The sequence below is a fragment of the Anabas testudineus genome, chromosome 5 (genome assembly GCF_900324465.2).
Source record: "Anabas testudineus chromosome 5, fAnaTes1.2, whole genome shotgun sequence".
NCBI lineage: Eukaryota > Metazoa > Chordata > Actinopteri > Anabantiformes > Anabantidae > Anabas > Anabas testudineus.
The window spans coordinates 15,129,157-15,148,578 of record NC_046614.1 but is presented as its reverse complement, the minus strand read 5'-3'; the positions used below and the strand labels follow the sequence as shown (position 1 = coordinate 15,148,578).

General features: G+C 38.4%; 3 protein-coding genes across 4 annotated transcripts; 1 reads left to right on the top strand and 2 right to left on the bottom strand.

The window, feature by feature from the left end:
• Window positions 1–272: 272 nt before the first annotated feature.
• si:ch211-161c3.6 (high mobility group protein HMGI-C) lies at window positions 273–9,489 on the top strand. Its single transcript, XM_026349470.2, has 6 exons — window positions 273–549; window positions 2,574–2,774; window positions 2,921–3,004; window positions 4,305–4,355; window positions 4,500–4,538; window positions 6,008–9,489. Exons 2-6 carry the CDS (start codon window positions 2,670–2,672, stop codon window positions 6,089–6,091), a joined length of 363 nt encoding a protein of 120 aa, XP_026205255.1. The 5' UTR covers window positions 273–549; window positions 2,574–2,669; the 3' UTR covers window positions 6,092–9,489.
• A 90-nt stretch (window positions 9,490–9,579) lies between these two features.
• si:ch211-161c3.5 (uncharacterized protein C3orf18 homolog) lies at window positions 9,580–14,356 on the bottom strand. Of its 2 annotated transcripts, none has more exons than XM_026347032.1 (5): window positions 14,000–14,356; window positions 12,588–13,004; window positions 12,384–12,409; window positions 11,851–11,980; window positions 9,580–10,150 (listed from the first exon to the last, which is right to left on the bottom strand). In XM_026347032.1, exons 2-5 carry the CDS (start codon window positions 12,846–12,848, stop codon window positions 10,070–10,072), a joined length of 498 nt encoding a protein of 165 aa, XP_026202817.1. In that variant the 5' UTR covers window positions 12,849–13,004; window positions 14,000–14,356; the 3' UTR covers window positions 9,580–10,069. The 2 variants fall into 2 exon arrangements, with proteins under 2 accessions (XP_026202817.1, XP_026202818.1); XM_026347033.1 differs by having other exon boundaries at window positions 12,588–12,990.
• A 412-nt stretch (window positions 14,357–14,768) lies between these two features.
• Window positions 14,769–17,469, bottom strand: LOC113154887 (calglandulin-like). Its single transcript, XM_026349307.1, has 5 exons — window positions 17,418–17,469; window positions 16,965–17,139; window positions 15,567–15,711; window positions 15,241–15,341; window positions 14,769–14,838 (listed from the first exon to the last, which is right to left on the bottom strand). Exons 1-5 carry the CDS (start codon window positions 17,418–17,420, stop codon window positions 14,795–14,797), a joined length of 468 nt encoding a protein of 155 aa, XP_026205092.1. The 5' UTR covers window positions 17,421–17,469; the 3' UTR covers window positions 14,769–14,794.
• Between the last annotated feature and the right edge of the window lie 1,953 nt (window positions 17,470–19,422).

The following is a 19,422-nucleotide window of genomic DNA, read 5'->3' as shown; positions in this document are numbered from 1 at the left end:
CAACCTCAGCATGAACCAGTCGAGACGCTCTGCTCTCACCATCACTTCTGCTGAAGCAAACCATGTCCTGGCTTCTGTGGGGAACTTCCCAGGCCCCCACTTTGGGAACCCCGGAACCAGACTCAACCCTCCTTTTCTGATGCCCGTCTCCCTCTCTCTCTCTCTCTCTCTCTCCCTCTCTTTTCCTCTCTCAAGTGGGTGGTCCGGTGAGCTTTTCGGGGCGGGGTCCCGTGTTTCAACCCTCCTTCGCTCTTTCTTGAAACATGCTATAATAGAGAAAGTATGCAATGCAAACTGTTCTGCTACAACCCCCCATTATATTGCAACTGGGGTATTCGTGACTGGACGTCTGGGGGGGTCACACACATTTCCGATTAGAGGAGGAGGAGGAGAGAGAGAGAGAGAGAGAGAGAGAGGAGAGAGAGAGAGAGATTACTCTTTCATTTCAGCCAATGAGACGGTCGATACACTAAGATTTTCATAGTTGTGCAGCAGCACAAAGTGAGCTGACTGTGTGAACTTCCAGGTGAAACTGCAAACCGACTGTAGGTAAGTTCAGCAGCCTCGGCTCTCATTGTGTTGCATTTGGCGCTGCCTGCGCTGCACGAACGGGACCAGTCAGCCTGCAACATGGAGCCTATAGCCTGAATGTATGCAGACTATATGCGCTTGTGCTCGGGTGGAAAGGAGAGCTTTTGCACCTGTGTTGCTCGCCTTTGTCCCCTCCTGGTAAAGTTTTTTTTTTCTGTGTGTGTGTGTGTGCAGCTCTTGCTGGCACTTGGTTTTCTCCATGTCGGCGGACCTGTTATCACTCCAAAACCCAACACATTTCAGATCGATTGCGCAAGTGATGGGAGCAGGGGGATGTTGTGCGGTGACCGCCGACTTTATGCTTTTTAAAACACGGATGGCCTCGACTGTTGTTCTTCAGTCAACATGTGCCAGTTGCTTTGGCCAAAGTGTGGAAGATCTGGATTCGCCCGCTCGCCTCACGGGTGTTTTTTTTTTACGCATCTTCCTTAAAAGACTGTTAAAGAATTGGGGGTTTTTTTTCACGGGTGCAATTGCCGCCCATATACAAAAAGTACATTCAGTCCCGTACTTGACTGCCAAACAGACGAGTGGAGCGGACGGTCTGCTGCTGCAGGAGAAGTGCAGGACGCTTGTTGTCCTGCTCCCAAACGAGTTTATATGCAACGAAACGACGTCGTGCGTCTCGTTTGGCTTTAAATTCGTTTCAGCGAGGACGTAGATTTCTCAAATTACTATGACTTCCTGCTTGAGTGCGGCCGTTTTGATAGGCTGTGTTGGCAATTAGTGTGTGGCACATTCCTCTTGCAGAGCTAGGCGTTATGGTAAACGAGCACCTCAGCAGACTACAGCCCCCAGTTGTTGCACTTTGTTGAAGTGAGTTAATTAAGTAGTTGCATAAAGAGCACATAGGTGAATACTGTATTAATAATGCAACAAAGGGATGCAATGTTTACAGTATGTGTGCAACCAGAAGTCACTTGTGCTGCAACTACAGTTGAAACAGTTAGTCAGTAATGAAGTATTTTGAGAATGCATTAATCATTTCAGCCATTTCTCAGGTGAAATGCCAACTGATTTAACATTTTTGCACTGTTCATGACAAAACAGGCTATTTGGCTGTGGGAACATGTGAGAGTTACCAGAGTTATAGTAGACGTTAAGCAATTATTGACAGATTACAGCATTTCTTCTTGATAAATCATTGTTCTTTAGTTGATAAAATGCCAGAAAGTGCTTGAAAAATGTCACAACTCCCTAGTCCAAGTTCAAAATGATGTCATGTTTCTGTGACCAGCAGTTCAGGACCCACAGATTTCCACTTTACTGTCACAAGTGAGACAAATCAAAGCAGCAAATCCTCAAGAAGCTGCTGGTAGATCATGTTTGCCATTTTATTAATGACATTTTTAACTGATCATCAAAAAGTTGCAGATTATTTTTTTCATTCATTTGCCATTTAATCCACTAATTATAATCACAGTCATTTTTGTAGTGATTTATTTCCGTTGACGCTGTGCATGTAGCGGGGTTTCTGTGTTTGAGCGCTAAATGCTTTCCTAAGTTGCACCAGTTTTACAGAAGAAGTTGTAGCAGCACTGACACGCCTACCACATGTACAAACCCATTGAGAAATACCTCGCAGAGGGCACATGGAAAGACAGCGTACAGTACAGTAGATACAGATTTTGGATGGGAGGTTGAGTTGTGAATATCTGTGCTACTTTTAGTCACTGCACACCGCTCTCATGTTTCCTCGCATTTGCCAGACCCCTGTCTGTGTTCCGATGATCTCGGTGCCAAGCCTTATATACAAGCAGTTCCCACGCTTGCTCTTGGAAAAAGCTCCTCTGTGATTCTGAATTACCCATTCAGTGATAGATTAAGTCCTGATTTAAACTTACTGTAGTAATACTCTAAATGGAAAATATTTAAGTGGTATAAAAAGAGTTAATTACCCCCAAATACTTCAAAGATCATTTCTGCAGAAATGCATTCCAAAGTTGTCAAAGTATTCACTTTTCTTTTGCTCTCGTCTGCAGCTCCTGATACTCAGGTCTTTTCTACTTTAAGCCCTCGAGGCCGCTCCTCCAAGCTTTGATGCCCGCACGTCTTGAAGCAGGTGGACAGACACAGGCATGAGTAACAGTGGGACCAAAGAGCCCTCTCCCCAGACGAGCACCGCCCAGTCACCTCCTGAGCCACAGCGCAGGGGCAGGGGTCGGCCTCGGAAACAGCAGCAGGTATAGGACCGAAATAGTGATATGTCATTCAGGAAAACGCAGATGAATGGTTAGGTGTCTGCGTTTTCTAGCTGTGGAAAATATGTCGTAGAAACGAATGTTGTTCACGCGTCAGTTATGGCTCCACATCCACTCTTTCTGGACAGGAGCCTGTTGGACCCCCAACTCCAAAGCGACCAAGAGGACGACCAAAAGGCAGCAAGAACAAAGGCCCCAGAACTGCACTGAAGGTTGACACTAATCAAAGCTATTAAATATGTATAAATTATAGAACTGTAACGTTAATAAAATTACATTATAGATAAGTACAAGAAGGGTCGTCGTGAATATATGTATGAAAATTAAGGAGGGTCATCTGTCCACATATTTATACCCTAATTTTTATGGTCCCAACATCTTTCCAGTGAATCTGAGAGGTTTGAGAATAGTGTCCTTAAATGCAAAGATTAATATCTTTTGTGAGACAGTTTAAGACAGTTATCAGTCACGTTGAAGGCGAAGGTGAGAACACAGAGCGAGAAGCTGTTTCTAAATCAGTGCAGCCTGTGGGACAGGGGTCAAAGATGAGCTTTGGCTGTTATGATTTGGAGGAATGAAAGATTGACACTATGTATTGCCACTAATATATATTGTCTGCTGCACAGTGGTAGAAAAATCTGAGTACATTTGCTCTATGTACTGAATTTACTCAAGTATCTCCCCTGGAAACATTCAATTCCACTACATTGATTTCATGTAGTTACTTTGTATTTCAACAAAAAACATAATCTCATAATATACAATACAGAACTTTAACATTATTTTATGTACTTATGATCTCAACCAGCACAGCTACAACATAAAAATTTATTTTACTACTAAAACACATTTTTTAACTACAGTTGATAATACTTACTTACTAGTGAGTACTTATGTGGTGTAACTGCTGCTGTGGTTTTGAGCTTATTGGATTACATTTCTTATGCTCGATGATGCTGAAGATGCTTTTTATAGTTTTGCTAAATATGAGAACACAGACTCTCCCTCTTTGAGTTCAGGTTTGAGGATTTCAAGAAGGCTGTTTTATCAGGAGGGAAGGTTGATGCACTGCCCCTGCTGGCAGGTTTCCATGCAAATCTGAAGATTTGTAGGAACTGCTTCTGCATTTCTAACATGCTTTTGATGTATAAATCAACTGGTCTTTTTCTATACATATGGAAAAATAACCTCTGTCATTATTTTTGTTTAGTTGGGACAGACATAGAAGGGACTTTTTTTTTTACATTACTCACTCTGGAAAAACAATTATTGTTAAGCACTGAACTTATATATATATATATATATATATATATATATATATATATATATATATATAACTCATATATTTACCTGCAATTAGACACGTCAGTCAAACATATAGTCATATTTTGAACTAATTTGCATTTCTTAGATGATATGAAAGTATAAATGCGCACAGGCCGTTCAACTTGTGCACAGCATGACTGATATAATATGAGCCTCTCTTTTAACCATTCATCTGTTATTCCTCAGAAAGTAGAGCCTGTCGGGGAGAGACGACCACGTGGACGACCGAGGAAATGGGTACCGAGCAATCACTGACACTTACTGACATCATGGAGTTAGTTGTAAATGTCCAAAGCCTCCAAGGTACCTGCGCTTGCTGGAGTCCTGAAGGGCTGCTCTACATTTATGTTTAATTAATGCTTGTTGCTCCTTTTCCCACAGCCCCAGAAAGTAGTTCAAGAGTTACCTGAAGAGCAGCAGGTGAGGAAAAGGAAATCTTTAAAAACCAGTAGGGTGGTACAGTTTTGTTTTGATGTAGCACTTTAAGCCATGTGTTTCCTCAACTCAGAGACGGGTGTGTTTCGATTTAAATAGGTTGTGTTGAGATGACTGGGACTCTTTCTTTATGTTAAGCTTAAGCTTTATGAACTAAAGCTAAACACTTACTTAATACTCTTCACATCAAACTCAACAGTGGAGGTACTGTATGCTACCTCAGCTTCAGTTGAACCGTAATCTCATTTTGTGTCACACAAACCTTTTGACTAATGCCAGTAACATTGATTCTGTAGGACTGCAGCGTTGATTTGCACATGTTGATCTCTTTTAACCACCCATCATTATCATAGGCTTTTGTTCATCATAACAGACCTTATGTTCACCATCAAACCTAAACCACATTCAAATCCCAATTACAGCCCTTAATAAGATGCCTGTCATTTGTAGATAACTAGACTATGTATTATCAGTATCAGTATTACAAATATAAATGAGCTGTTTAGTAACGGAAGCCTTTGTTTGTAATGGTGTTTTCATTAAGTGATGGGAGAAGCAGTAGACGGGGACATATGTCTAATACAACTCAAAGTATTTCTTCACTGGTTTCAAAGTTAGTTTTTTCTCATGTTGTATCGATTTATATTTTTATTTAGCATTTTAGTCTTCATAATTTTTTACACTAGTATTTTACATCACATTACATTTAATTTCATCACATATTTAACTAGTGCATTCCATTAATTGCTCCAAGTCTTATTTTATCCTATTACAGAATGTAATATTAACACATATATAATTGCTGTTGCTTTAGCACGTTCTTTGCGCTTTATATAAACTTGACTTGACAGGTCATATGAGAGGTTCTTGGAAATGCACAGATGGCAGTGCTAAATTCCCCAGATACACCTCCAAACATCCTTTCTTGACATCCAGTTTTGGTGAACATGTACCGCGTGTTTCTCCGAATCTTCGGTTCGTTTAGCCATCTTGTTCATGTTTCAAACGAAAAAACATTGCGCAACACTCAGCAAAGCGGGCCACTTGAGTTCTCTTGATGCCCCATGTCTGGCTTATCGCATCCTCCCCACTGAGCAGTTAGTCAAAGAGGTTATGATGCTTCAAGAACTGAAACCGTTGAGACAGACTCCCTTTTTCAGACACACGCACTTGAAGGGGAAGAATGAGTCAGTGTAGAGAGGGGAAACCTGATCTAACTGTTCTCTTCCTCTGTCTTCTTGGTTTCCTGACATAACCGTCATCTTCCTCACATTTCTAGGTCTGACAGCTGGACCTACTTCTCCACACGCAATTAGTTTGTCAATGAGATTTTTACACTCATTCTTTCTTGCGCTCTTTCTAGTGTTGATTCAGTACTCTGTGCAGAATGAGTCACTCGACTAAACACTATACACTATAGCTGACAAACTGACTTTGGTCCCCTGCTGTTCCAGGGCCCATCAGAAGAAGCTGAGGAGGGTCCATCACAGGCTAAGCCCTCGTCATCTCAGGTTCCAGCACCGGAGCAAGGGGAGTAGATTGGACACCTACCTCAAACAAACAGGGGTAAAACCTGACTCCTATGATGGGGATTCAGGAACACACACAAATAATAAAAACAAAATTAGTTTCTTCTCCAGCAGGATATTTCTCCTGAGCTGATTTGATATGTTGGTTCACTCTCCAAGTTTGGTGAACAAATGTGCAGAATTTGATCTATTAATAGGGCTTTTTTTAAGGTTTGTGAGGAAATAGTTTCACATTTTGGGAAATAACTTTCACATATGTATGGTCAAAGGCAGGAAGCAGAGAAACAGCTGTCTGGCTCAGTTCAGAAATCCACAACGTACTTACTAACATGTCTAGATCTCACTAATTAACATTATGTCTCATATCCTAATTCCATTCAATACCAAAGTGTAAAAACAACAACGTGTGGTTTTACAAAAAGTTATGTGCCTTGGTAAGAGAATGTACAGCTGAGTTTTAGAGATGCTAGTGGGTGGATTTAGTTTTGTGTTTGTTACCTTTGGACAGAGTCAGCCTAGCTGTTTCCCCTTATTTCCAGTCCATATGAGAAGCTGTGCCTATTAAGCTTATTTCCCAAAATGTAGGACTATGTGTATAAAGATGCCTGTTTTCCTGAACCCCTCAGTGTGCGTGTGTCTGTGTGCGTGATTGCGTGGAGAGGGGACGGCGTTTGCAGGCTACAGTGAGAGGAGGGTTCAAACAAAAAGAAGCCAAACTTACTGATACACGTTTCTAACTCGAGTATCACGAATCCTCATATGAAACGGGAGTAAGACAGTGGCATTTTTTTTTAGCAATGTTACAAGATACAAATGGTGCGCTGAAGTCATTATTGTGAAAGTAGATGTGAAAGGTTTTATTCCAAAATGCTAAATCTTATTTTGGAGAGGGAAAATAAATGTGTCATGTTCTTTGCTTTGGAGGAAAGTACATAGGTTTGCATTAACTCATAGGTCAGTGTGAGCACAGTATTACATTTGTTAAAAACAAATATATATTTCTTATTTCAGATAGAAAGTGCCCAAAGGTTTGAATGGATCGCTCATTTTGGAAAGAAACCTTCATATGTACTATAGTCAACAACCGTGTTGACGAGTCATTTTTACCACACTCAGGATTTTACTGTTACAGTGCTTTTACACCATATTGAAACCTCAGGTACAAAACTATTCAGGAACAAGTTGTCAGTCTGCTCAGTAATAATTATTGCGCTCTGTTTGTTGTGTTTCTGATCTGTATTTAACATTACCAGTATGCCTTGACACAAAGACCTCATGTTAACCTCAGTTACCCTCAGTTTTTCTTAATCTCTCATTCTACCTCAGTAACACACAAGACAGAAGATCTCCAACAAACGAATAATCAGCTCTTGAAACACTTACTGTAAGCACACACGCAGGCTCATGTTGCAGATGTACAACACAGACAGACAAAAGGTTTTCAGCCCTACACGCAAACAAAGGCACAAATATACAGACATTACACTCCAGTAGAGGATTTTACTATTGGTGTACAAATAAAAGCATCAGTGTCATTTCTTTAAAACTGTTAAGCTGAACTGAGACTTGGTTTGTTCTCCTGGTAAATAAAATGCAGCCAATAGTCTACAGCAACTTGATGAAATACTTGCTTTTTAGAGTGTCGATTCTTATGAAATTCTTGTTTGTTTTTTGTTTTTGGGACTGTTACTCCTTTCTGATTTTTACTACATCATGTATTTTCTGATTCTTACACTGTAAATTGTATGTGTTACACTCTTAATTCATGTGATATGAAAGAAAGGGCAGCAAATAACCACGCAGTGCTGAAATACATGACAGTTAGGGAAAGCAACGAGGCACCACCACAGTTACTTTTTGTAAAAAAAAGAAATGCCAGACAAAGTTGTCGGTTATTATTTCTGAACAAAGTAACTAGGTACAGAGAATATAACGTTTCGTGAACATAATGCTAAGTGTAAAATGTAGCTAAAATGCCAGCAAACAGGCTCAGTGACCTTGTTTATTGAGTAATATCTATGTACTGTAGATGTAGCAGCAAAACCATATTTGTACTTTTATTGACGGTGTGTTTTAATGCTTATCGTTTCACCATTTCATTAGTGTTTATTTTCCAAAAGTTGCATTGTCTTGCTTTAAGTAATTAGTTCATCCAAATAAAAAAAGATTAACCAGCCATGTAGATAATTTAGATTTCATTTGTTTGCATTTTAGTGTGTCCGTTTGTTAGATTTCTGTTGACAGCCCAGTAGGTAAAGTGGAAATTTTAACTGTGGCTGCTCAGACAGTGATCTTTGTGTTGGGAATAGTGAATAAAACTGTCCGTGTGATTAGATTAAGAGTAAAGTTGTTTTTTTGTTTTTTCTTTAAAGAACTCACAGTTTAAAGTCAACTTGTTTTTAAAAAGTGGTACATTTGACCTGTAATGAATCAATAATAGATTAGTATAACGAGTCATATGAAAAATAGAGGGATATTGTTTTCTGTAGATGGACTAACTGTTGTAAAAATGAACTATAAATAGATTTCCTTTATTGGTCACGATTTCAGCACTTAAACTGGACAGTCTCAAGTTTTTTGTCAGTGTCCTAATGTCATTGTGCGTGGTTGACATTTATCCCACATATCACTTACTACTTGTTTAATATGTAACTTGAATATCACCCTTCATTTACTGTATATATCAAATGTTTCTTCACTAAAACGCTTTATTTTATCACGGATCTGTTGTATCCCAATGATTTTATGTATTTCAGCATTGTTTACTAAAGTGCTGCCAGATGAGCTCAATTCATTTATAGGCATGCATGTTTTCTTGAACAACTGCATTGACTTTACATTTTTGCTTGCTGGACTACCTCTGAAAACAAACACGCCTGGGACACGTCTGAAGGAAACGTTTGGTTAGTTGTACCTGATCATTTCCATCAGACTTGCAGGCGCTCGCGATGTCTTGAAATAACTGTCAAACTAGTACTGTTGTAGTCCACTCATCTCATCTCACTACGTTCATATTACCATAAGTGAATGGAAGTCAACCTGAAGGATGCCTCTTATCTAAACTACAGCTGAGTCAATGTTTGTTATTTTACATGAGCTGTGTCTGGAAAATTTACTCTCTATATGGGGACGATGTCTTTGTTGTGATCATACTGATAGTTTTAGAGTTACATACAGTACTTGATCTGTTTTCAGCTATTGAAAAGTTGAAAGTGTAACTTGAGAAATCATCTTTTATGCCTTAACGTTTAACACCATTTTGTAGTTGTGTTTATTGATGTGTCCTCATCCACTTCATTACTAGAACTCACAAACCTGTGACATATTTTGTTGTGATTCTTTATCATGTGATTTGTGTTATTCTGCTTCTTTATCGCCTAACAATAAAATATCACACCTACCAACTCTCTCTTTTTGTTATAGATTTGTTTAAGAACCCCAAACACTTTTTTTTTCCAGAAATACATTTAAATAGTTTTAATGTATACACACAGAAACAATAAACAAACTTTCTCAATAAAAGAAGAAACAAAATGAAGAGGGACAGTTCACTTAAGGATGGTAACACATCCAGTGTTCAAGCTTGTCAGACATACGACCACAAAATCAGTATAACACAAATTTACACTCTTCCTTTATCAAACATGGAAGAGGAAGATATTGAAACTCTTTTAAACTTTACTGACAGGGTAGCCAACATTTGAACAGCAATTACACGATTTAAGAAAAGTGCATCACACTGCATTTGTGTGGCAAATGATAACAGTGCAAGACCCTATGTGATGCCTCCTGTTACACTCCCTCATCGTACATGCACCCTCTTTTTTTTTCCCCATAGTTTGAAAACCATTTCGCATACTGTGTCACAGGTGATAAAAGCGTTCTCAAACACGGTCTAGTTTGCCCTTGGTTTTCCATCCTGAACCACTGTATCTCAAAGAGACCAGTGACCCTCGCAAACGAAAATCAGCTAATGGAAGAGAGCTGTTAAGCGTTGAGAGCTTTGGCTACATCCGTGAACACCAAACGACTGGGCCTCTGCGTGGTCCCCTGTGAGGTTGTGAGAGTCTGCAGAGGAGATAAGCATCATAAAATGGTATTGTAAAAAACACCAACAACAGCTTGTTGTCCTAGTGTAACATAACAGCCCGTGCAGCATGTTTTGCTAATTTCACTTATGATACTTCAGGATTCATAATGTGATTATGTAATGAGAGAAAAAAGTTAGTGCCAGGGGGGAAATATATAAAAGGAAATATGAACTTATGTCACATGTTTAGGAGATTGTGGATAATAAAAAATGGCAAGGTGATGCTAAAATGTCTTTTTGATTGGTTGTTGTGTACAGTAGATGGAAGTAGATTAGGACTGACACAACTGACAAAATAATCTTTCAGGATAAGCTCACAATTTCTCAAGTCTGTCTTAAAACTGTTGTCAAGTGTCCATGTGAATACTGAAAGAGGTTTTGCTTAATGTAATAATTCCTCCTGTTAATACTGGCCTTAACCGAGCTTCCCACAATCATTTATATGATTTCAAAGTACCTCTTTGAAATCATATAAAACCATTTATCTGATAAAAAATATGAGGCTGATAAAATATGAAGCTTTTCAAATTGGGTAAAGTTGCAGTTCTTTTTAGTTCTTTTTTCCTTCATTTGCAGCTCAACATTGCGAAGCACTGTGAAAGGAAATGGAAAAGAAAATAGTATCTTAAAAGACTTAAACTTACTGTTCATATGGGCACCTGGCTGTTTTTTTTTTTAATTTTGAGACAGACATGAATAATTCACCCATCTATTTTCTTTTCATTAGGGGAGATTGCTCATTTTTAATTGCTGTGGTTCATCACATATGAGATGCATATTAAAGCTTGTGTTTTCAATTTAATTGTATTTCTGATTTTTATAAAGTACTACTTTCCTTTAGTCTTCAGATTACACTTTGCTTCAAGGTGTGATGGCACCACATTTGATTTGTTAAAAACAAACAAACAAACAAAACAACACATTTTGGTAATTTTTACAAAACATACAGTGTGTTTCCTGTGTAAATATTTACTTTCATACAGATTAGTTCACATGTTAAAATGTTTAAGTCTCCAAAATCAGTTACAAACTAAACTAGCCCACTATGTTAATATTTGAGGTACTGAAATAATGATGGAGGATGAAGGTTGTGGAGGAGAAAGGCTTAAAGAGACACACAGATGATACTTTACCATGCTTGCCTTTAACTGTAATGCCATTGTCAAAACTTAAAAGACAATAAGATAAAAAAACAAAACAAGGAAAATTATGATTAAAAAAACAAGTTAAATTATAATTACAAAAACAAGACCCTGGTGCATTTATCAGTAGCTTACGTTAAAGTATAAATGTGCTATAATACAAAATGCAAATGCAAAAACAAAATAGATAAATGTAAACACACAGACACAAAAAGTAAAAATAACCACCACAAGCCTTAAGAATAACTGTTGTGCATCTAACTGAGTGGCTTCACATTTTGATAGTGTGGTATAAATTAGTATTTTGTTATTGGTGGGAAAAATTGACTCTAAGCTCCTGTACAAAACGTTCCATCTATAGATTGTATGAAGGTGAAGGAATATAAACTATGGTTGTCGTGGTTTTTGTGGTCATCAAACCAATCACCACTTGTTGTCTGTGATCGGGCTTCTTTTGTTCAAGAAGACGGTTGGAACAGGTAAATGGTTCAGAGAAAAAAGTCAGCACGCTTTCCACCAAATACTTTCCACCTTACCTTGGCATTGGGACCAGCGAGGCTGCCTTCCCGGCCGTGGTCCAATAGCTCCTGTTCCAGCAAGTCATCTTGTTCTTCAGCAGGGTCAAAGTTGTACATGGGCATGAGCTGGTGCCTAAGCTTCTCCAACCTGCAGGAGAAGACGTTAGAGGTGAGGAACACTTGGCAGCTATGTATAAAAAAAGAAAAATCCCTTGTTGCAAAGCCAGATTAACTCCCACTATCAACCTACTCATACTGCTCCTGTACACTGTGTATGAGTGGGTTAGATGCTCATAGTTATGATTGTGTGTTTAGAGAGTTGTGCCATGTGGGCACAATAAAAGTTAGAAATAATAAAGTGTTATAAACTAGATTTTGGAATTAGATTCATCTACAAGTCATGGCCACAAAATTATCTAATAATGTGGGACTCGATTTTGTTTCCAGTATTTTATTAGTGTGAGTTTCCTGAGAAATTTGCAAATAATGAAATGTGTTAATCCAGCATTGCATGGTTGTTTGATCAGCACATAAAATCTTCATATACTTACCGCTTCCGTTTCCGAATATACAGCATCTTGGATAGAGAAAGACAAACGAGGAAGGTTATCATTAGAAGTAACCAGTCCAAACTAAATAAGAGAAGGCAAGTGTATGTTCACTTGCAGGTGTGCGTGACAAATACAGAAGAATTTAAACTCTATAACACTATGAGAAAATTAAACATTGAAACAACATTTTAAATGATTCCTTACTATTGCCACTGCTAAGCCGATGACAGTGATGATACCAAAAGGTACGAGCACCATTCCCATTCCCGCGCCCTCCATCACCACTTCTGGAAATGTGGTGGCATTAAAGCTGGTCTCGTTTGTTGTTATAGTAACAGTCATTAATGTTGTTCTGGAGGTGACATTGTCTCTAGTGTCTGTGCTTGTTGACAGGAAGGGGATTGTGGTGGTCGTGGCAGTTGTGGAGAGAAAGCTTGCAGTTGTTTTAGCTGCAGTTACAGCCATGGTCAGGTTCAACTGAACAATGTATTTTGAATCTTAGTGTGGATGTTGAGATGTCGCTCAGGCTCTAGCACGCCTCATGGTTGACACAGGTGTCTTCCTTCTGGTGTGGGGTCTGCTGAGACGTTGGTCATGATGCTTTGGTCTGGAGAATAAAACCTAAAATTAGTACACAAAGAATGAACATTTTATCATTAATAATGAGCTAATTTGCCTTTTTTTTAAAAGAAAAAACAAATGTCTGTTTAGCTTTTGTGCACTGACGATCTACTTAAATCTTTGTGAAACTAAATTTATAAAATGAAAACTCTAACATTTCAGTGTTGACACCCCACTCCCAATTTCATTCGAACCATGGCTGATAGTGCCAGCAGGGTTGTGGTAGGTGTTTAAGGCAGGATGTGGTTAACAAAAGCACAGGAGGAAAGTGGCATAAGAACCTGATAGAATACAGAGGAATACTAACCACTCAAACTGTAAAATGCACTGTGAGGAAATGTGCTGGCAGTGATGTTCAAACGTCAAAATCTTACTTACACCCACACACACTCACTTCCACACACAGAGGTTCCATGAATATCCACTGCATCCAACTTGGTGCATGTACCTCCCACCCACGCACATACTGTACTACTGTACACATCCCATGAGCATGAAAAGCAATTATTTATATGAAGATTTTCGTATGTGAGGAGTAAAACTATGAATGTAATTCCTATTTTAAAGCAGTGAAAATAAACATGTAATCCAGAATATGCTTCCTATTTTAAAGCAGTGAAAATAGACATGTAATCCATTCCTCTCTCCTTAGTGCATCCTGTCTGCTTGTGCTCTTAATGAGGAACATGTGCAGCCGGAGCCAACCACCAATGAGAAGCAAAGGCTGGATTTAGTCATTGCTGTTGTCCAGCTAAGAATCCCTGCACCGCGACTGACAGCGAGACAGAGCACTCAATGTTTTCTATGGTCATCTTTGCAAATCTGTTCAATCAGTTCCCAATCTTATTGCTGTGTGTTATTGATACATATTGTGTTATTTATAGTGAAGATGCACTGTCTCTCAGCTGTCCGGTACAAACAGCTGTGCTACTAATCCTGTCTATGTGACCAGGTCCTATTGCATGTGTCCTCTCAGATTAGTGATGCATACATACCTTAACATACAACACGCATGAGTTCAGAGGTAAGCTGCGGCAGGCTGGGGCTAGCTAGAAAGGGGAAATTTTCATTGGAAGAGGCAACATTTCCTCCAGTGCCTGCCCCTCCTCCTCTTCCTCCTCCTCCTCTTCTGCTTCCCCCTTTAGCAATGCAGGTACTGCACAGGCTGTTTACATTGACAAAACAGCCATTTTCTCAGAAGGTGGACTCCACACACCAAAGTAACCCTATCCCGGCAGCCTCTAAGAGATCCCCTTTCCGTTCTCCAATTGCCTCCAGGGATCTACTCCCTCCGTCTTGCCCTTTCTTGTATTTCACACAACAGAGGCTGCTCTAGGGATGCTGCAAACAGAGATCAGTGCGGGAAGCTCCCTCCCCCTGCACCCTGCAATTGGTCTAATGGCTTCAAGATGATAGATGTGGTTGGCTCCCTGAGCTGTCCATTTGGCTTTGCAGGGATGAGAACGGGATTTAATGGTTCTGCACACCAGATGCTGTCAGACCCATGTGAATGACTGCATCCGGGTGGCAGGTCTGAGGAAATTAACCCTGTAGTGTCTCTTTTTTTAACTCACTCAGAAGCATACAAACAGGCAAAATAATCACTGAGCAATTACTTTAAGAAAAACATTTTATATGAAGAATTTATACAGTTATTGACAAAAGAAAGCCAGTACTGTATGTGGTTGCACAAGAGGAAAATAACATATTGTTTTATAATTGTGTGTCTGTGGAAGTATCTTCACAACAGCTGCAGAGAATCCACAGGGTTCAAAGTGAGACTTGTTTCTTCAGCTCATTTTAAACAAATTCCCAGTCATCATTGCCACAAATTCTGAAAGAGAAATAATACTAATTTACTTCTCATTTTGTCATCTTAATTATTTCAATCTAAGGACACATTTTTCATTACATTAGTTAATTTTTCACACAAATTTTGATTTGCTAATTTTCTTTCTTTTGATAATACATACAAAAATTACAGATTAAATCAGCTATTTGTTAAAACATAGCAGGTTTATCTGGTTGATTATGAGCACAGATGTTTAGATAAAAACATCTGACTAATTGTGACAGAAGAAATAACCATAAAGAGGATTTTCTATAAAATTATTAAAACACTTTTGAAAAACTGTTAGAAAAGACAGCTATGTTCCAACAACATTTGATAGTCTTGCTCAAAAAAGAAAAGTTGAGTGGTTTTCTATAACTATAACTTATTCTATATAATAGATACCTTCATAATCAATGGTTCCATCTCCATCTTTATCAGCCTCCTTCATCATCTCCTCTGCCTCAATCTCATTAAGTGGTTCTCCTGCATTCATCAGTACATATCTGAAAAAAAAAAACATTTCACAAAGGAAAACATGGAACAAATGTGATGACAAACTGGTGGACATGTTTGTGGAAATATTTAGTATGTTTTGTAATTTGGTAATAAAATAAGACATCACTTGGCACGTAGTTAACAATTCAGTGACATTCAGTGTGCAGCGAGTGCAGGAGCTGACAAACAATTCACTACTTTACTTATGTGATAATTATGAACGTTATTCTTACTTGAGTGTGTTCCAGTCAATATATCCCTTGGCCTCTTTATCAAACACTTTAAAAGCAGCTCTGAGTTCAGAATCCTGGTTCTTGGTTCTTTCGTGGTAAAGTGCCATCAGACCCAGGAAGCCGTCACAGTTAAATATCCCTTTACCTGAAATCTCATAAAAATAATCATCAACTTTAAATTGATAGTTTAACAGACAAAAAGGTGCATGAATGCACAAGCCACAGAGTAAAACAATACATTGAAGAGTGTGTTCATTTTTAGTTGTGATAAAAATGAAGGCGCAACTCCTCACCCTTAAACATAAACATACACATTCTCCTTTAAGTTCAGAGAGAGAAGCATGGTGAAAAGTTAGGAGGAGCTGACAGTAATGCACATATTGAAGCCCCTAGAAACAGTGACAGTGACTAGAGATATAGCCGTAAGTATTTATTATTTTATGACTTCTTCTCCTGTGTCACTTATTTTCAGAGTGATGGAAACAATTTCATACTATTAGGAAACTAGTGGTGTGCACACTGTGATCCTGAACTGGTCATGGAAACTTAAACTTAAACTGTCAGTTCTAAAAATGTCCGGTTGTCTCTGTGTGTTTTGCCACTTGCAGTTATTGAGTGAAGTGAAGCTCACTGATCAGACATAATGAAATACTGCCATCTAGTGAATAGCTTGGACACCTTCAGTCAGCACAATGCTGCAGTATTAGATAATATTACAGCTTCTCCTAATGCAATATTACTAAGGGTGCACATGGGTGGCTCAGGGTGCTTTATGAATCCTAAATCCGCCTGGATTTGCAGTTAAATTCAGTCAGCTGCTGTGGGTAATTCCAAATACATTTTTAGATTAATTCCTTCCAAAGCTTGTCAGAACAAGTAGAAAACATCCCTTTTTTATACCAGCACTTTAGCTAATGTGAATGGCCGGTCTATCATTACAGAACCTAATTCTGCCCTTTAATTACTGGCCTGGTTTGGGTTGAACTTTAAAGAGTTGAAGCTTCAACTAGCACCTTCACTTTGGTGTAGCTCACCAAACATACATGGTATTGCTTAAAGGCATTCTGAAGCACCTACTTTATTACAAATTCAACATCATAAGTGGCAGTTAAATACATCACCGCCAATACCAACTAATCTAAAATCGAAGTTGAATTAACAGTTTTTTCACATAGTGTAATAACACAAACTAGCACTTTACCCTAAACTCTATCAGTCATCAATTAAGGTTCAAGGTATTACATTTACATTTACTCATTTGGCAGATGCTTTTATCCAAAGCGACTTACGTTGCAAAGGCAGGGGTAAGCGTGAGGAAGTCTTGCTTCAGCCTTGATTCAAATCCCTAAAAATGTGTTAAATGTGTTTATAATGATGTAAAATCAGCAGTATACTCACCGTCTTTGTCCACATCTTTGGCCATCTGGCCGAGCTCTCTCTTTGTTGGATTAATTCCCATTAAACTCATCAGTCTCTCCAGCTCCTGCGTCTTCACATCTCCATTTCCCTCTTCATCAAACATCTCAAAAACTCCTTTATACTCTGTAATCTGCTGTTGTGTTAATTTGCTAGCCTAGAAGGAAATAAGGGCGCTATTAACCGATAGGTGGTAATTCATATTACATAGATTTATATTAGATGTCCTGTCTTGACCCGGACATTCTTGCAAAAGAGATTTTCAAACTTAAGGAAGTTCTCCTGCTAAGATTAATGTTATGAAAAATGTTATTAAGCCTTATCAAAGCACATCTTAGTTTCTTTTCTTCATTTTGAATTTAAGAAGGTTTATTACCTATGTTAGAATTAACAATTTTATATCTGAAGTTAGTCCCTATGTGTTATGGTACTTACCATTTTTCTGGTAGTTCAAATACAGCTAAAGACGTGGACAGTGACACCACTTGCTGTAGAATAGGAGGATGACTTGGCCTCATCATTACTACACTTTTAATGTCCTTTCCCCAGAGTTTAGAAAAGACTGATTCAAGACCTTTTATGGCTCTTGTAGGATGGACTTTCTAATTGTGGATGAAGAATATTTGGATCGTGATCTCAACCAAAAAACAGTAAAGAGCAGAGCTAAGCTGAAATGGTTAAGCTGTAATTAATTAAAATTGTATTTTATTTTTAAAGCAGCTAAGACAGAAGGTTTTATAAAGAAGATAACAAAATATGTAAACAATCAGATGCATTTTCTCTGACCTCAAAATCACATGTTTCACTTGTGGGAGCTGCAATTAGCTCGCTACGAGCCATTAGCAGGTGTTCATGCAGCCCCGAGTGACTCTCGTGAAAGCAGACAACTAAATAAGGAGTTACTTGAATACAAGAAGTTATTTCCAGCGTTGCAATGGGAACATTGACAATTTCACATTTGTTGTCCATTGAGAAGAATAAATTCCTCAATATATTCCTCTAATAACTATCTGTTTTTAGTTTGAACAACATATTCAGTCACCCTCATCAAGTCAAATCTAACTACAAAAGATTTGTGTATTGTTTGTTGGCCATTTAAGTATGAAGGCATTATGATATTCTTCAAAGCACTCTTGTTATGATGTTTGATTTAGTTTGTTTGATTTTGGCATGATGTCATGATTTTTGCAACCAAATGTATTTGTAGATCAGGTCAAATTTTGTTATGACAATTCTGCTCCCGTAACCTTAATAATAATCTCATAGCGTTATATGGTTCTAGGCTATGATGTACATGTCTCAAGCATTCCTCATTTTGCATGTGCTGCAGCTTATAAATAAAATGTGCAGAAAATCAGGTTGACAGAATTTTGAGCACAAATGGACATTTGACATAGTCAGACTTAGAATTACACTGTCTCATTTTAAGTATGGATAAAGAAGTGTGACGGAGGGGTTGTATAGTAGGTTGGTCTGGGCCAGATGAACAGGAGAGTGGTGCTGGTGGGGTATTTCAACTGAAAGCAATCATTTTCTAAATCCCCTCTCTCAGACTGTATTTTAATATTAAAAACAAGTGTGTGATATTTTGCACTGTTTTACAGAATGGACATACACTACTCATTATTCAGTATTAGGCATGTTTTAAGCGTGTTTTTTAGATGTGTCTTGAGTAGTTCTCAAGAGATGTTTTCAGTGAGTTCATATGAAGACTTTGTTTGATTCATTCCTCTTGTCCTCAGTTATAAAGAGATCCTTAAAAGAAGCGATAGAAGACAAAATCCACAGGCATTTACATTGAGCAACTGAGGGTTCAATGTCTTGCACAAGGACACTTCAGCACATTGGAGGAGCTGGACCAAGCTGTCAAAACCCTCAGTTGGCTATTCAGATTTCACATTTTTACACAGAAAGAGAGCGGTTTTATCCCATCCAGAAACAAAATGCTAGTGTTCTCTTCAATGCCTTGATAACAGGATGGTCACAGGAAGCAAAATCTGTTCCTGTGTTCAAATGGGTACCTCACAACTAATTTAAACTATGGAACAAGTTAGCCAAGTTACTGTGCTGTGTATAGATAATTAGTAATACTTTCCGAAAAGGGGAAATTTGTGTATTTTCCCCAGTAACAGCTTCCTACTGCACTGCCAATGGACTAATAACTAACAATTATCATATATGATCACACCCAGTATTTTATTATAAGTGCCTATTTCTATTATGTGTAATCTACCTATTTACTCTAGAAACACACATTATACGTCAATAAATGCAGTCTTTGAACGCACTGTGTCCATATTATTTATTGACAGATTATAATTTTGTCTCAGTTAGAAGCAGCTGGAGTCCTGCTGAAATAACAATAATATCACTTCCTACTTGAAGAAGCAAAGTGTGTGTGTGTGGGGGGGGGGGTTCAGCTGACAGTGTGGTGTGCGGG

What these genes read in the sequence shown, in the direction of transcription:
- si:ch211-161c3.5 (XM_026347032.1), bottom strand. Translation starts at nt 12,848, where the DNA reads ATGGCTGTAACTGCAGCTAAAACAACTGCAAGCTTTCTCTCCACAACT. An exon ending in TCGGCTTAGCAGTGGCAATA is followed by an intron (nt 12,410 to 12,587) that starts GTAAGGAATCAT and finishes TCTCTATCCAAG; the next exon opens with ATGCTGTATATTCGGAAACG. An exon ending in TATATTCGGAAACGGAAGCG is followed by an intron (nt 11,981 to 12,383) that starts GTAAGTATATGA and finishes CTTCTCCTGCAG; the next exon opens with GTTGGAGAAGCTTAGGCACC.
- LOC113154887 (XM_026349307.1), bottom strand. An exon ending in CAAAGATGTGGACAAAGACG is followed by an intron (nt 15,712 to 16,964) that starts GTGAGTATACTG and finishes ATGAGATTTCAG; the next exon opens with GTAAAGGGATATTTAACTGT. An exon ending in TGGAACCATTGATTATGAAG is followed by an intron (nt 14,839 to 15,240) that starts GTATCTATTATA and finishes TTTCTCTTTCAG; the next exon opens with AATTTGTGGCAATGATGACT.
- si:ch211-161c3.6 (XM_026349470.2), top strand. Translation starts at nt 2,670, where the DNA reads ATGAGTAACAGTGGGACCAAAGAGCCCTCTCCCCAGACGAGCACCGCC. An exon ending in GGCCTCGGAAACAGCAGCAG is followed by an intron (nt 2,775 to 2,920) that starts GTATAGGACCGA and finishes CTTTCTGGACAG; the next exon opens with GAGCCTGTTGGACCCCCAAC. An exon ending in AGTTACCTGAAGAGCAGCAG is followed by an intron (nt 4,539 to 6,007) that starts GTGAGGAAAAGG and finishes CTGCTGTTCCAG; the next exon opens with GGCCCATCAGAAGAAGCTGA.